This window comes from Anoplophora glabripennis, unplaced genomic scaffold (assembly GCF_000390285.2).
Source record: "Anoplophora glabripennis isolate ALB-LARVAE unplaced genomic scaffold, Agla_2.0 scaffold1166, whole genome shotgun sequence".
NCBI classification, from domain to species: Eukaryota; Metazoa; Arthropoda; class Insecta; order Coleoptera; family Cerambycidae; genus Anoplophora; species Anoplophora glabripennis.
Genome location: NW_019417248.1, coordinates 26,794 through 44,671, shown reverse-complemented (window position 1 = coordinate 44,671; position 17,878 = coordinate 26,794). Strand labels below are relative to the sequence as shown.

Here is a 17,878-nt window from a genome sequence, read left to right as displayed (position 1 = left end):
TGTGTGTGCTCTTGTTTTCAACGCTTTACGAAAATATCGTATTACCGCTTCCACGTAGAAAGTGATTTATTTAAATATTAGTGATTATCATCTGTAGCTTTTTATATACAAAACTAAATTAACTGGTGTGCCTGCACTGCAAGACATTTTCTCTGTATTAGATATTGTATCTTCAAGGCTGATAAATTAATTAAATTATGAGATCTGTAGGTACTATTGGTACTATTTATGCAGAATTATTAACTAAATAAAAAAACAAGTAAAAACAGAAAATTGTAGTTAATTTTTAACACATTCCTATTTGTAACCGAGTATCAATTTTATTTTAATAATTAGAAAGTACATAATGTGATATGAAAAAGTTACCAAGACATCAAAGAAATAAGGAGATTTTTTCCTATGGATCATCGGTGAATTTGTTACAGTACAAGTTTTTTAGAGAGTTAAATACGTCATTGCTTTTGGCATTAGAAATCATTGTTACCACTTTTTCTAGTGACATTTTATAATGTAAGTTTTTGAGAATAGATTTTAACGTTATGTCGAATATTATAATGTAATTTTTTTACATTAAAACACGCCGTTGTATACTAGTACTCTTGTATGAATGACCATTTAGGTTAATAGCTCAAAGATATTAAACGAAAAAAAAAGGCGGAAACCTCAACAAAATTCCCTCCAAACTGAATTATTGCACAGACGTTCTTTGAGGTGTCCCAAACCAAAATCCGCAAAAATCACAACATGGCTTCCCAAGATATTTAAAGTCAAAGTTTTTCTGAAAACATTTCGTGTTCTATACATCGGACATCCATAAGAAAAGTTGTAGAGATTTTAAATATCTACAAGATTGCAAATTTTCCCAAAGCCTCACCCTTTTCCAGATATTCTCGGTCAAAGTTTCAAAAATAAGGTTTTCCACAATATCTCGCGCCCAATACGAGTACATTGGACGTTATGGAATAGGAAAAAATGTTATCTATAAGATTGATCTCCTGCAATTTTTCTCAAACTTTTTCCTTCTCGAGATGCGATATTGACGATTTCTCGCCTAATGCAAGAACTCGGACTGCATTATATTATCCAGTCGAGAAATTAAAATCAGTCCAAGACAAAGATCGGGAATCTTCTTCGCGAAAAACCGTTTCCTTTGACCTTAATAACTCGATAAAGGTGAGGTTTTGGGAAAAAATGCAAGAGATCAGTTTTAGATAATAATTGAATTCTCTACAACTTTCACGTGGTCCTTATTGGTACCTGATATATAGAACGCGAGATATTTACAAAAAATGTTGACCTTCAATATCTTGGCTAACTCTGTTGTGATTTTTCTGGATATGCGTTTTGGGACAACTAAAAGAACGTCTGTGCAAAAATTCAGCTTCGAGGGAATTTTGTCTAGGTTAAATGTTAATTTCCCTGGGCTGTAATCATTTATGGACACAGTTTTATATTTTTGTACCCAAGCGAGTATTTTCTGACATATATTTGTTAATTTTAAACGTATAAATGTATCACAAATGTTGTTATAGAGTAATTATCAATTCTCTTTATTATTCGAAATAAAAAATAACTACATATTAATCTAAAAACAACAATCGGAGTCAAATGTAAAAATAATTTATTGGTTAGTTGTACAGGTAACTACAATTTAGAAAAGGACCTAAAAGAAAATACTGAGAAGTAGTACTTAGTACGCAAGTTTTCAGGTTGTGCCATGTGTCTTCGATATGCTATAAATAAAAAGAGAGAGAGGTAACTTTAGTTGCCATTAGATACAAACCGGTTACGAGAGTAATTTCAAGTTTACAAGAATTATAACTTGAAGTATTTGATGAAATAACTTTGCCCAAATCCTAAAAAGTTTGCAAACTGGCCTTCCTATATCTTTTCTATTCTAGTTGACTATTGCATATTACTAACAGACCATAAATTTAACAGCGAGGAAGATAGTATTCAATGCTAATGAAAAGGCATCAACGTCTGCCAATTAAATGTACTAGCGTATCTAGAGCGAAAATCCTTAATTGGTACTAAGCAATTGTTCTTTCGTAGCCAAAATTTTTCATTGAACATAAAATTATGTAGAATCAATCCTGGAATGCTTCATAATCGGGTTGGGACCAAAACCAACTTAAAGTAAATTGGCACACTAGCTAATTACATGTATATTTCTGAGGTGTAATATTTCTGTAGAAGATATTCTATATAGAGTACAGGAACCATCAACGTATAAGGTTACGCAAAATAAAGATAACAAGTTCTTCAAATTTCAGTTTTTACGTTTATAACATCTGCTCGTTCATTTATTGCAAGATATAACAATTTTCATATTAGATATTATTTTTATTTATCCCATTTATATTTGACGTTAATAACAGATAAAAAATTGAAAATAAATTGAAAATATTTTCGACAAATTTATTTATTGAGTTGACTCCAGGAATAAGACCAATTGACTGCATAGTCTGGAGTCAATTGATCCACTCCACAGTTGGAGTCAATCTATTACCAAGTGAATTTCTTTATATTGCGAATAAACTTTTTGGGGAGACTTATAATTACATACATACATATTAACAGTTAGAGTTAGATAAACATTCTGTATACACGTATACAATTTTTTATCTTCTAAATTAAACGTATAGGTATAAATTTCTCCAAAAAGGAATTAAGTATACCATATCTAAAAATACATACTACTTAGTTAAATTCAGATTTTCCTATTACTTCAACAATTATTTTTTAATAAGTAGCATGTCATATTTTGTGATCCTAATTGTTTTATAAAAATAATTAATATGAAATATTAAATAAGACTAATCCTATTTTCCAATATCTTCATGCTCATGTATGTACTTATGTCGTGTACCAAAATATACCAGAAGTTTATAGCTACGTTGTAGTGGTTACAGTGAGTAAAGTATAAAACAGTGCTAACGTATAGGGAAATAGATATAATGATGAAAAGAGGGCTATAAATTATGGAGTGCGCTGACTGCAAGAAGTAGGAGAACAATTGCCAACGTTAGGAGGGAAGATGAAAATGCCTTTAAATGCTATTTGTTTGGAAATCCAAACCCATGGATTGACTCGTTGGAATCCTGACAACAAAAGTCAGTTGCAACACCTTTTGGAAAACCTGTTTAGAAAATGTAGCTACGATTGATGCGTTTGTGTTAACTGACAGAATTATGTTAAAATATTTCGGTATGATTTCATGGAACCATAAGAAAATAAAATACCGCACGATTTTCTGAACCAACTTATGTGATTTTTATTGATTTTGAAACTACGAAATTAGATATAATGATATTCATTATTGCTCCTATTGCAAAGGAATTCACTGCCCGCGGCAATAATTCTCAACAGAATATTTCTATTCAATGTTAGATTCTAGATAATTAATTATCACCTGCTTTTCTTTCTTGCATAATGGAATGCCCGGGTTAAGACATCAAAATAAGTATATATGAAGTCTAAAGGCTAAACGGGTTGCGCAGTATCTAATAAATAGTTTAGGTAAAGGATCTAATTAAAACCTGAAATTAACATTAATGTCTCTTATAAATGTTTAAAGTATTTTCAAATACAAAACAGTAATCTATTTATACTGATTAAATTTTAAATGGTATTAAAGCGTACGTTATCAGATTTGGCGAGTATTTAAGCTCTTAAAAATTATATTTAGGAATAAGATATTCGTGAAATTAAATCAGTGAAATTCTTACATTCCTATATGTATGTAAACTATTAATTTGGAATATATTTTTATACTCGTATTCCATATGACTTTTAATTTATTGCATAAAGGTAACTGCATTTACCTTGCAAATTTCTTCTATTTGAGGACCCAGTTAATGAACAACGAATTTTTTTATATATACTTTTGAACTAAACTAAATTTAAAATGTAGATATCAATATTGAAATTTTGATATTTTAAATTTAAAATTTAGAAACTAAAAAATATTGAAAATTAATTATAAATTGTTGTGAAAAATTTCCTACTGCTTATTTAAGGAGGTTTATCTGATTTGGAATTGACAAACAAATATTCATAAAAAAATTAATATAAGCTTATTAATATGAAGAAAATCCTCAAACAAAATTATGACTAGTTTGGATACCTAAGAGACGAGATATTAATAAAATAATTTTTCACGATTTAGTACGAAGTCTTATGAGAATACAGATTTTTTTGGTCTTTCCACTTAGAATGGGCAACAATTGGCGAATAATTTCCACAGCAACTTGTATAAATAGGAAACCGATATCTAAGGAACCGTATTATAGCTCGTAGAAATCGATTAGGTACTTGTAAGATACATAATTTATAATAATTCTCCTTCAAACTGCTGTCGTTGACTAATTTATCCTCCATATGCGTGATAGCGGCAACGCCGCGGTCTCGACGTGGCGTATTATTTGAAGGTGTCCAAGCAAACAGAATGATCGAACGCGAGCGAGCGAACGCCGAGGCGAGCGAGCCAGCCAAGTGCAACGTTGACAAATCTAAAGGCTTACTACTTTAGTCACTAGCGAATCTACAGAAACTCTCGGTAGACTTTAGATGTACCTCCGTACCCGATAAACCTCCTTAAGTAACTCCTTATGATTTTGTTATTTAATATCCTATTCCAGAAGTATCACAGTTATCAACTCAAAATTTTATTACTGGTTAATTAAAATTTGACATAAAATTGTTACTTATAGAGTCCTGACAGCGAAACGTCTTTTTTGTCTATTTTCATCTATTTTCTTTCCAAGACTCCAGGTAAACTAAATCTAAAATCCAGATAAACCAAAAATTCTGAAATAATATATTAAGGTCACTAAATCTTTTAACATAAACTGGAAATATATTTATGGTACTGGTTTGTACAAAAAAAAAGATGTTTAAAACTCAGCTCAATTAGATCATTTGACAACCTATCTAGATATTCATACATAAATGTTTCGTTTGTAAAATTCTTCCTATATAATATATTAATATTATTCCTTCTCACAAACTCAGTTATGCGAGAAACTACCTAGAATTGCATATAGACTCCAGTAAATTTATTAATTTAATTGAATAAAGACTGGTTTTAAAAATAATTTGTTAACTTCAAAATGATCATAGGCAGAGAAGTAATTATTTCTAAGAGAAGATAATACCTGCTTAACTAGGATATTAAAGTAGTATAAACAAAGAAATATACTCATTTCGATGATGCTGATTTCAATAATGTCTAATAATTTCCTCAATTTCACTCAGAAAAGTATAGACTGAAGGCGGAAACGGTACATAAAATTTCTCTAAATTAAAAAACGATATGAATACCTCTTGGCCTACTAGTAATTCTTCATCGCTGTAGATAAACTAATAACTTCAATGTACAATTTAACTAAGGAGATAAAAAAAGTAGATGAAGCTTAAACGAGTTTAAATTTTTAGATTTTTGTCAGTATAATATTTTGATGCATGAAACATGTTAAAAAGTAACGTTTTTACTAATAATGTTGTTACATATTATTTTTTCTGTATATTATATATCTACATATTACAAGAGATGAAAATGGTGTTTTCTAAAAACACGTTACGTTCATGCACACTTAACAGTTAATGTTTCAATTAAGAAAATCGTACATTTGATGTTTACGTCTAGAGATGTTTTCAGCTTAAAAAATAATAATAATGCCACTAAACCACGAAAAAATCTTTACACTAGCATATATGGTAGAAAGATAATGATGTTTAGTCTATATTTATCGTTTCCTTAGGAATTTAGGAATTAGGAAATACCTACTTATTTATCTTCTTTCCAAATTACCTATGAACGTGATGTTAAAGCAACTTGATACAATAATAATGTATTTTTAATAAAATGTTTATAAAACCAGTTGATACGTCATTACCAATCTTAGACTTTTGATGAATCATATTTACACAGAGTCACTAAACAATATGTTGCAAAATAAGTGTACCAACTTTGGTATCTATACTTCAACTAGTTTAGAAGATATTGGTAACGAATAATAGTCAATAAGTTAGTTGCTATACAGTTCGTACGATATTTGTTGAGATAGAATTCCAAGAAGACAAGACTCCTGCCTCACTTTCTTGGAATTAACCGCATTTGTCACTCGAGGTAAAGGAACATTGACAGCGTAGCAACTTGCAATACATGCTGTGTTTTACTGTTAGGAAGACGTGTTTCTTGAGTCTATCGTCCTGTGCATTTTCAGTGTAGAAAAATTTACTTTGGTCTGGTAAATATTTAATGAAGGTTTTATACTATAAATTTAAATGTAGGAATAGGTATATGACATCAATACAGGAAAAACAACAAAGAAATTGAAGATTTGGTTGATAATGAATATTACAAATGAAATATTTAGAAGCATAATTTCGTTTATTGCATATTAATAATTGATATAAAAATGCAATCATTTTCCGTTTTCAAGATGTTTTACTTTATTTATTTTGACATTTATAGGACTATCTGCTATACCCAAAGATATATATTTTTAATATCTAATAAATTTTAGTCATCTTAAGTTGTCCTAAGTGACTGCAAATGCTCCAAAAAATGTTGGGATATGGGGGGAAGGGAGGATTGGTACCACTGGAAACCTCAGATCTCGACGTCACTAAGTATTGTGCAAATTCTTTTTAACAAGTATTATTTATGAGAAAATATATTTCCATTTTACACAAAGAAAGAGCTATTTTAGTGTTTGTAACTGTTTTGTAGTTACTGTAAAAAAATAACCTTTACAAATTATTTAATAAAAAAATTAACAAACCATTTATGCTAAGCTAAAACTTTCCAAAAACAGTTTATGTGATTTTTGTAAAAAAAAAATATTATTTTAAATACATTGTAATGTCTTTAAAAAAACATAGTTTAGAAATCATTTTCAAATATCCAAAGGCTCCTGAAATCAAAATTTCTACGTCAATGATTTTTTTGACTTAAATTGTGTTTAAAATTGTATTTCTAACAAAAAATTCCTATAAACTCTTTTTGAAGTACAAATAGTTTTGGAGTCATTTTAGATTTGTTTAAGTATGTAGTAATCCTATTTTAAAGAAAAAAAGAAACTCTAAAACGGCTCGTTCATAGAATAACGTAGAAGAAATCATTTTTTTGGAAATATAGAATGTTAGTATCGAAAATACTAATAGAATCTGCACAACGTACAGTGGTGTCGAAATTCTGAGGATCTTAATGGTACTGGCCCTCTGCATCTCCATTATTGGTTGACGTATTTATAAGTCGGCTTAGCAAATGTGTATATCTAATTAGACAAAACAATGGCATTCATCTCATCAGTCTACATTAAATGTCCTCAGAGATATTCCAGGATTTCCTTTTTTTTCTAATTTGAAGATCACTTGGTGAGGTTTCCCAATTAAAACGTAAAGACATTTTCAAGCATAGTCTTCTTAAGACATCATTTTAACCTATGAAAACGACAGAATTTCAACAAAAAAGTAAAGGTAATTTAATTTTCCGGAAATATCCACATAATGATTATTATCTAACATATACATACAGTCTTCAAAATGGCATATTCAGTTTACCTCACAGTTAAATATTAATTAAAAATAATTGATTCATAGTTTCCATCCCTCAGTAATTCTAATTTTTCTAAGTAGTTCGTAAATAAAATACATTACAGTTGTAGAATTTGTTAATTGTTCATTATTGGGTTTTGTCGATCGGTTTTGTTGACAAAAACGCGAATGGCAAATGTGGCACTCCACCATTAACAAAGTTATATCGGCTTCTGGTACAACCGGAAGAATCGTAAACTTGTAAATATATTAATTGTGCTGACCCTACTGCAATTAGTTTCCAATTGAATTATTCTTTTTCTTTATTTATTTCAAAAGTATACCTTTCTCCATATCGATAGTACCGATTTCTGCTGGGGCACCCTTTACACGTGTTTTTTTTAAATGGCAAAATTCACTGAAACAACGTTCAGGATAACAAATTAAACGAAACGGTAAACTTCCTCATAGGTAAAAAGAACTATTTAGAACGTGGACAGCATACCAATTATCTGATATATCTAACGATCAGCAAATGGTTTATGTTAATGTGAGATATCACTGTTCTAATTCCCTTCACGTATGCAACTGGTATGAACAATCTCGAATAGTTTTTTTTTTTTCATTGATGTATACTGTTTTTGTTAACTGACACAGAACTGGAAGAGAAAGTAAAATGTAAAATACCGACAGTATTTTATGTCGTACAGACCAGTCGTCTGTTACGTAAATCCTTGATTTTGAAGATTTTTCAGTTACCTTCGTGAATTCAAACAAAGGAACAGCGAGAGGATGTTATGAAATTCATTTGATTGTTTGAGACGAAATGGAAAGGCGTCCAATGGTATACTGGTTTTATCTCAAGCATATTTGAAGAGATTATGAATCCACCTAGACTGTATGCAACATAATTAAAAAAATATTTACAACATGTAAACTATAAAGTATTCAGAAAACTATAAATAAATGAAAGACTAAACATCAAAATATTTTCAAGTCTCAAGTATTTTTGAATCAAGCAAAAATTTACTGTTGTTTTGAAAACAGACATTTCGCACAGGAAATCTATTTTTTTAATTATGTGTTCTATTTTGGTCCACTTTCATGAAAAACCTAACTTTAATAGTTTTCTCAAAAGTTAGATATAGTGTTTTGACATGCATAATTTTTCAGATATTAACAATATAATTTTATAGTATATAGTATAGTATATAGTATATATAATAGTTTCAGATTCGGATAAACTAATGCGGACATTTTAGATCGACGGGTTTTAAAATGAGAAGAAATGAAAGAACAAACAATTAGCAATTCTAAATACATACATCGTTATTATTTTACATATTCACCATTTCGCTCCGAAAACTTTGGATATTATGAAGTAGGCTTTTTCAAACCCTTCGCATACAATTCTATTACTTAGTATTGCAGCCAGTTTTGCACCGAGGTTTTATAGTTCACGATTTTCCTGGATGATCAGTTTTTGGGATGTAAGAAAAGATGGTAGTCGCTAGGCATGAGGTTACGATGGATGGATAAAAAATCTCCCATCGGCACTTTTGAATCGTCTCCACATTCCTGATCTCAGAAGTGACCACCATATCTTTCTGCACCAGAAGAACTAGCTTGCTCTCAAATATTCAAAATGCAATTACTATCTGTATACATATGTATACTAAAAAAAATTGATTATCTTGTACATTTTTGAAACAATAGATTCAAATATAATGTCCAAACGTTCAAAGTATTCTTTCCCTTAATGCTACCATATTAGATTAGATTAACTGTAGAATGTAAAGTTAAACTGATAATGTGGTAACTGAAGATGGTATCAAAAATATGAAAAAACATCTCCAAAACTAGAACAAATCAGGAAATAGCAAAGATAAATATAGTAATCCATGTAGTTTCGCAATTCCGTAGAATATTTATCATTATGTATAATACTGAACATTAATAAAGTTTCAGAAAGTAATATCACTCTTAAGATGTTAGGAGCTGTTTATGCAATAACCTCCCAAGAAAAGTATTATTAGATACCGAAGAAGAAAAGGAAAAGAACACTAAAGAAAATATGGCATGCGGTTAAGGAGGGTCTAGGTGTGCAAAATGAATTGCAACTAATAGAGGAAGATCGAAAAATATATTTTTCAATTTAAGCTAAATTTATAAATCAATCCGTATTAGAGATCTTTTAATATCTCATGAGCCGCGAAATGCGCGAAAGGCGAGGCGTATCCCCATAATTCTTCTAATAAGCACGTTGTGAAAACATTGACTCAAAATTAGACCACGTGCCTCATCACAACCAGAAATGAGCTAAGGCGCTCGGGCATCAATAAAGTCAACTGGCGAACGTTCGTTATATATATATTTTTATTGTTTAAATTAAAATAATAAAGAATAGGGCATTTTATTATGATATTTGTAATCGGATCAAAGGCTTGTTTACGCTAGAGCTCGAGAGAGACTGTGAATAATAGGTGCAATGTTTTTAGGATGTAGAATAATTTAGGCGACGGTCGGAATTATGTTTCTGCGCATATGAAGGTCAAAGCTCATAAGATTTTAAAACATCTCTACTACTATTACTAATCAACAAATTCTTATTTCAAACCGTTCCAGAATTATTAAGGAATTTCAAATTTTATTACCAAAAAAGTATTAAGAAAATTTGCATAATTTTGTTTGCGTATTACTACTATTACTAATCAATATACATAATAGCATAGAAATGTGGACGGAAACTATTGTGGTCTAACTTGTCTTAAGGAAGTTACTTTATATTCTAAATTTAGCACTGCACTATAACATTTATAAATCAATATCAATGTTTCCTTCACTGTTACTTTCAAAACGAAGTATCCGGTTAAGTTGAACGTAGCGTCCATGAAAATTATGGAATCATTGTACTTGATAATAGAATTACCCAAAATTAATTATGCCAATATTTTTATAATTCATTATTGCTTATAAGTAGAATGTAAAGAATAACAGTCGTTAAAGAAACCGATTATCCATTCTAATGTTTCCTTTATTTACAGGCAACTGATGGAAAAAGGATCCTCGCAGCCTTGGAGGGACGCACTTTTCCAGGCTACAGGCGAAAGCCGGCTAGATGGCAGTGCTCTGCGAGAATATTTTCGACCACTTGAAGATTGGCTTAGAAACGAAAATTTAAGAACCGGTAAAATTAATAACTTTACAATTTCATTATTGTCCCAGTCATGGTAGTGTAGCATGCGTTTAGATAAAGCTCGGAAAAAAATGGTTTCAAACATTTCAGAGTAATAAAATTTAAAAAAATTCAAATTACGCTTTAAATTCAATATGGAAAATCAAAAACAGACGCAAATAAAAATTATAAAATGTATGTATTGATCTAAATTCGGTGTAATGTTATTTGGAAAATTATGCAAAAAAAAACGCCGATATTTCAGTACTCGTCTACATCTTCCGCTTCAGCGAGTAAGAGTTTTTCTAAGTAAAATTAGTAATTTTTTATGATTATCTGAGTCCGATCGAAAAGGTTAAAAACGTTACTAAGGCGAATTTTCAGTAGAATACAGTGATTTAGAAGTTGAAATCATTAATTCCATTCGTTCTTCAAGTTTAAATGAAACTTTTATTTATTTTTTTTTATCGAGAATGCCCCATGTATTTTTTACAATTCTACTGCAATTTAAATAATTTTTTCAGTTATATAGAGTTGTCTGTAACTGTATGTTACAAAGCATACTATAGTAATTAAGCATGGGAAAATTTGATTAATTAGCTTTTGGTCGGTTGCGCGTATTAACGAAAATACGGCCCTGCATAAAATTTCAAATTTCATGATATATAATAAGCAGGTGTAGCACAAATCGATTAGGCATATAATTTAATTGCAGAAATAAAATATCGAGAAGCAGTGTCATTTTTATAAATAAAAAATTAATTAATGATATACAATTTCTCGAAATAACAGTCTCTTGTGTAACAATTTTTTATGTATTTTTTTGCGCGAGATATGGTCCCATATAATTGTAATTTTAAATATGTCTGCCTAAAATACAAATTCAACATAAATTACATATGTTAATTTGATTATTGGATGACAAATTGGTTCGAATAAATAAAAAAAGGCTATTTTTAGATAAAGTTTCCATTCCAAACCTAGGTTAAAAAACATTTCAAGAAACAATCAGAAACAATCAATACAAATTTATTATTGGCTAAATCATCAAAATGTAGAATTATTAATGTCTTTTTATATGGTTTTGGACCAGAAACTTTACAAAAATTGTTATTCAATATCCAAGGCCTTTATATTAATTGGCATAGATACTAATGTCTTACTCGATGTCTTGCTTTTACTACAGAATAAAAAAATTACTATAGAGACATTAAAATTCAAAATACTACAGAGACAAAAGACTATCGTTTCAAAAAATTGTATAAGGTGATTAAAAAAAGATTTATATTTTCTTATTTATAAAAATGGCATTGATACCCATGTCTACGCTACTGAATAGTTTTTTTTTTTGGACAATACCACTAAATTATATGCCGAATGGTCTTGTACGACAGCTGCAAATTTCAAATTCTTATTTCAAACCGTTCCGAAATTATTAAAGAATTTCACATTTTATCACCAAAAGTGTATTAAGAAAATTTGCATAATTTTGCTTGCTTATTATCATAGTACAATTTGCGACATGTACGGACTACCCGGTATATTATGTTATAAGCGTGTTCAAGATAACCCAATATCCTGTTGAATTTGGGTCACCCTCTATAGCTACTTACAGTTTACAAGATATCGTTAATCTTTGGCTGCTTGTTTCTAGGTGAATTTGTTGGTTGGTTGTATGATGGAGATTACTGTAAACAAAGTATTGAAACTGCTGGTCTACAAGTTTATGGAGGATTTTACAATGGTTGCAGTAGAATCATGCCCTCTATTACTTTATACATTTTAGTTGGCGTTTTTAGTATATTCATTTGTAGGAAAATATTGTTTAAATTGTAGATAATACTGTGCATAGAAACTACTTTAATTCTTCCAGTTAATTTACTTAAAAGCATTTCTAATACCTATGTAGTCATGAAATAATTTACTTCTGTTTATATTAACATACATACCTAGTTATCGGTGCATATAAATTGTGATTAATGTTTTAAATAAGGTGGCGCCCTAAATTAATTGTTAATTTTAATTACTGTAAAATATATTGAAAATAATTATGTTATTTGTATGTAGGTATTTTTATTACCTACTTAAATTAATATTTTTTCCTGTTACTTTTTTTTTATTATTATTAACACCATTACAATCTGACGTCGTTTGCTACATATATTAAGCTCTATATATTTACTGATACAGAATAATACAAAAATTGTCTAGTAAATATAATTTACCATATACGTAAGCTGTGTTCTCAACTACTGAATCTTACTTATTTTTTATAATTAACTCTCTATGTACATAGTTTTACGTTTTGAATTGTTTTAAATAAACGTTTATTTAAAATTTTGTAGCAGTTAATAATTCCTCAAATTTCCCCTAGCTAAAAAAAACAATGCTTATAGAACTATTTTTGCCGAGAAAAAATTAAATTTTTTTTTATAAGTATCCACATGTGCAAATGTACATATTGAGTGACTTCCATACTACAATCTTTTATGCAAGATACGATACATGCAATTCAGGAAAACAGGCGTTTCACTTTGAACACCTCCCATGAATCCTTCTCATAAATTTCAAAATCTCCCTTACATGAAATAGTAACAAACGTGTGCTCGGTGGATACCAAAGGTTTTGACTGAAGTTCACAACACGAAATGAAATTTTAGACTGAATATGACAATAATTGTGACGAATTTCTCGACCGGGAGAACTCTTCTAACGGGAGAAGAAACATGAGTTTCTTATAAATCACCCGAATCCAAGCGTTAAGTAATCTATGGAGTGGCACCATACACAAGAAAAATGATAGCAACAGTTTTTTGGGACCGAAAGGAATTTATAATAAGAGATTAATAAAGTCAACTCTTCAACAACTTCGACGCGCTATCCAAAACAAGATACATGGAATGTTGTCCGAAAAAGGTGTTTTTGATTCACGACAACGCTCGGTCTCATGCATCTGCACAAACACAACAACTTCAACCTCTTAAGTGGGAAAGTTTTGGACATCCTCCTTAGAGACCTGACCTGGCACCAAGCAATTTTCACTTCTTTCCGAAGCTACATGTATTTTTGGGTGGAAAACAGTTCGCAAACAATGAACATCTCAGAGAAGCAGTGACATCCTGGTTTAGATCTTAGACATTGAAAAACTGGTACCAAGTGTTTTGACATCAGTAACGAGTAGATACTAATAAGGTTCTGTAACTTTGTACATACTATTTTGTGTTTTCGTTTTTATTTCATTTTTTTCGTTTTTCGTTTCGTCGTTCATTTTTATTTAGTTATGCCAAGTCGTTCTTAACTTTCTGAATGACTCTCCTATTATATCGAAAAATACAATGACAAAAAAGAAAATATAAGACAGTCACTCGAAAATTACAGATATCAGAAAAGTGTAAAGTTGTAGGAAACTCGTTAAATTATTTTAAATCCATTATGCATTCAGTTTCTAAAATATCGATCTAACATACATTTTTTTTCAAAATTGAATGCTTTGCATATTACAGTAGCATAAGGTTTGGAATTCCTGTGACTATTTCTAACAGAAAGAAAGATCAAAAGGTGCAATAAGTTTAAAAGGAAATTGTCATTGTTAGGTCACCGAATCTTTCACTGAGACATTCTGGCAGATATACCAATTAAAGAGTAATCGCTAAAAAATTAGGTAATAACAATTCATTATTTCTGTATCCTAAGAAAGAGTAAAAGTATGTAAAAATATACAGGGTATTCCATTAAGCAAATTCAATCGATATCTCAGTAATATAATATTGTCTTTTTTACAAAATGGGGATTAAAAAAACTTTCTACACCACAGCAAAATAAATGATGGACGAAGAAACAACAAAAATATAAAGACGATCCAACGATGAAGATGCGGAATGGTACAAATGATCCATTAGGGTACAGCGATAACGGTGTACTGCACATAAACTCGAACAGGTGCCGTGCCATGTACGGAGAAGGCGATCATAACGACGCACCTGAATATCCTCTTCATCTTCATCATATTACAATTTCATTCTTTTTATTACATTCTGATTCGATTCCGCTCTAAGTAGTGAAAGTTCATTACATGCCGCAGTAAACTCTTCTGGAGAATCTAGATAAATCTTTGTTTTCTGCGATTGCAATTTGAATTTTCTTCAATTTAGAAGTTGATTTTGGAATAATATGCGTGAATCTTTCTACAGATTGCATTTTTAACGTCTGTCAATTTCAATTTTTTTCCTGTCACGTGTTTCGCTTTTTTTGATTTTTTGCATTTTCATTTTTACCACTTTTTTACGCACGATAAATACTTCTGACAGACACTTTACAAAGTTCTTGATTTGTGGCTCGTTTACGACTACGCTGATTATAAATAGTTAGTCCACTAACATTTGCACATGATTTTTATACACTGTGTCCCAAAAGTCGCTTAACAGCAAGATATCTAGATTAATAGTAAGTTTTTTAGGTTAGGTTTAGATCTACTTCAGAAAATTCATTCCTTTTGTCATTGTTTGACGAGTAAACAAATGTTTACATTTAGCCCCCTACCCCCCACAAGGTTCCCCCCATTTTTTTTAAATTGCACAGTATGGCTTGTGATACGTCATGTGAAGATAATTTCATTCTCTTTACAGCAATGTAAAATTTTCTGGAAAATTTTAGAGGACAAGGGGTTACAGCTATTTTTTCTTAAATACACACAAATATAAACCCAAAAATAACACAATTATGCGATTATACTCTGAATAAAAAATATATTTTAATAAATGTTCAAACTGTCTCCCACTCTCAATTTAGCAATGTCCCAACCTATAGTTATAGTAGAACGACGTCACATCGTTTATTAAAGTTTATCTAGTAATTTGTTGCGATTCCTCAAATATTCTGTGCCTCAAGTCGTTTATATTTAATGGCTTTGTTTCATAAATATTATTTTTTAAATGTCCCCAGAAGAAGTAATCTAGGGGTGTTATAACAGGAGAGCGTGCTGGCCATTCAATAGCACCTCTTTTCCCAATCCATGTATTCGGAAACATTTGATCCAGGAATTGCCGAGTTCCCATAACAAAATGAGATGTTGTACCGTCCTGCTGGAACCATATTCTGTCAAACTAAATGTCTAAGTTTTGTAAAGCAGGTACAATTTGATTACATAACATTTGTTCATAGTTTTGGCCATTTACGTTACCATCAATTACAAACAGAACAATAATGGTAGTGCCAATAATAGCACCCCATGTATTTATTTTTTGAGGTCTCTGGGTGTGTTCTTCTCTCATCCAATGAGGATTTTAATCACTCCAGTACCTCAAATTGTAACGATTGACTAAACCATTAATAGTAAAAGTACCTACATTCGTCAGAAAAACAAATATTAAATATAAAGTTAGGGTCTTGGTCAACTTTTGCCATTATTGTTTAACAGAAATCAAGCCTTTGACCATAATCATCTTCCTTAAGGGCGCCATATTCTTCAAATAGTGTTTTCCATAAAGACAAATAATTTCAAACATTTAATAACTGAATAATCTAAAGCTTATCAAATAATAACAATGTTATGTCATGTCATCTGGGTATTTTCAAACACAGTAAAACGAATAAACAGGTGCAAAAAACGATCAAACCATCTAGGTTTTAGGTATTGAAATCTACGAAAATACCAACTTTTTTATATACAACTCCACATGTAAATATTCTTATAACATTTACTTGCTTATCCTACATATAAAATTGTTTACTTTTATTTATAAGTACGTGAAAATGATTCTTAAAATGTGGGGTTAGGATAACAGCAAACGCATGTTTTACAAACGCTATTTTTAGTTATTATTTTATTTGNAAATATAGCTTATGCAAACAAATTGGTAAAATTAAGTTCTCGAACAACCCCCTAGTGAGCGAAAAATGTCTTTACGATTAGAATTAACATTACAAAATAAAAGGTTTTTACTTTTTCTCTAATCATACGAATAATTTGTTCTATTAGCCTCAAACGGATTTAAACGGATGCAAACTACCCCTCATGTTCACCCCCAAAAACAGTATTTCTGGGACATCTCGGGTTCTAATCAATATTTTGGAATGAAACGAAATGGAAATTACTTATAAAAAAAACAGATATTTCACAAATATTTTTTTTTATTGGTCTAAAACGGATTTAAACTGATGCAAACTACCCCTGATGTTCATCCCTCAAAAACGGGTTCGATAATTTCCATTTTGATTCATTCCAAAATATTTATTAGAACTCGAGATATCACGGATATACTGTTTTTGAGGGTGAACATCAGGGGTAGTTTGAATCTGTTTAAACCCTTTTTAGACCAAGAGAAAAATTTATTCGTATGATTAGACAAAAATTAAAGACATTTTTCGAACACTAGGGGATTACTAGGGGGTTGTTCGCCCCCTAAAATGAGAAATTACTTTTGTCAATTTGTTTACATAAATCATATTTTTAATATTTTGAATCAATATTAATTTTTTATATATAAAAATGTTTGAAAATATACTTAGTTTTCCTGAAATAAAAAATAAGGGTTGCAACCCCCAAACACGGAATCACTTGTGAAACATTTTATTTTTTTAAAAGAAGTAATTTCCATTTTATATCATTTCAAAATATTGACATGTCACAGAAATACTGTTATTGGGGGTGAACATGAGGGGTAGTTTGCATCCGGCTATGCGGCTAATAGAACAAATTATTTGTATGATTAGATTAGAGAAAAAGTAGAAACTTTTTATTTTGCAATGTTAATTGTAATCGTACAGACATTTTTAGCACACTAGAGGGTTGTTCACTCCCTAAAAAGAGAACTTAATTTTGTCAATTTGTTTACATAAATCATATTTTTTATATTTTTTTAACAAATATGAATTTTTTTATATATAAAAAATGTTTGAAAAATATAGTTTTTCTGAAATAAAAAATAAGGGTAGCAACCTCCAAACACGGAATCTAATGTGAATTTCCATTTTTTTTTTTTTTTCATTCCAAAATATTGATTAGAACTCCAGATATTTAGAACAAACTGTTTTGGGGGGCGAACTTTGAGGATGTATTTACCCCCTAAATATGTTTTACCGCCGATAAAAAAAATATGTCATTTAATTTTGTGTGTTCTACAACCGAGTCTACAACATAAAAATATTGGAAATCGGAGA

General features: G+C 30.1%; 1 protein-coding gene across 1 annotated transcript in view; it reads left to right on the top strand.

The window, feature by feature from the left end:
* Positions 1-12,773, top strand: part of LOC108915470 (angiotensin-converting enzyme-related protein-like) — a gene marked incomplete at its 5' end in the record, with an annotated part of 48,146 nt that extends 35,373 nt beyond the window's left edge. Inside the window, 2 exons of the mRNA XM_018721505.1 lie at positions 10,590-10,732; positions 12,375-12,773. Of these exons, the coding sequence (XP_018577021.1) occupies positions 10,590-10,732; positions 12,375-12,556 (325 nt within the window). The remainder of the gene's footprint in view (positions 1-10,589; positions 10,733-12,374) is intronic.
* Between the last annotated feature and the right edge of the window lie 5,105 nt (positions 12,774-17,878).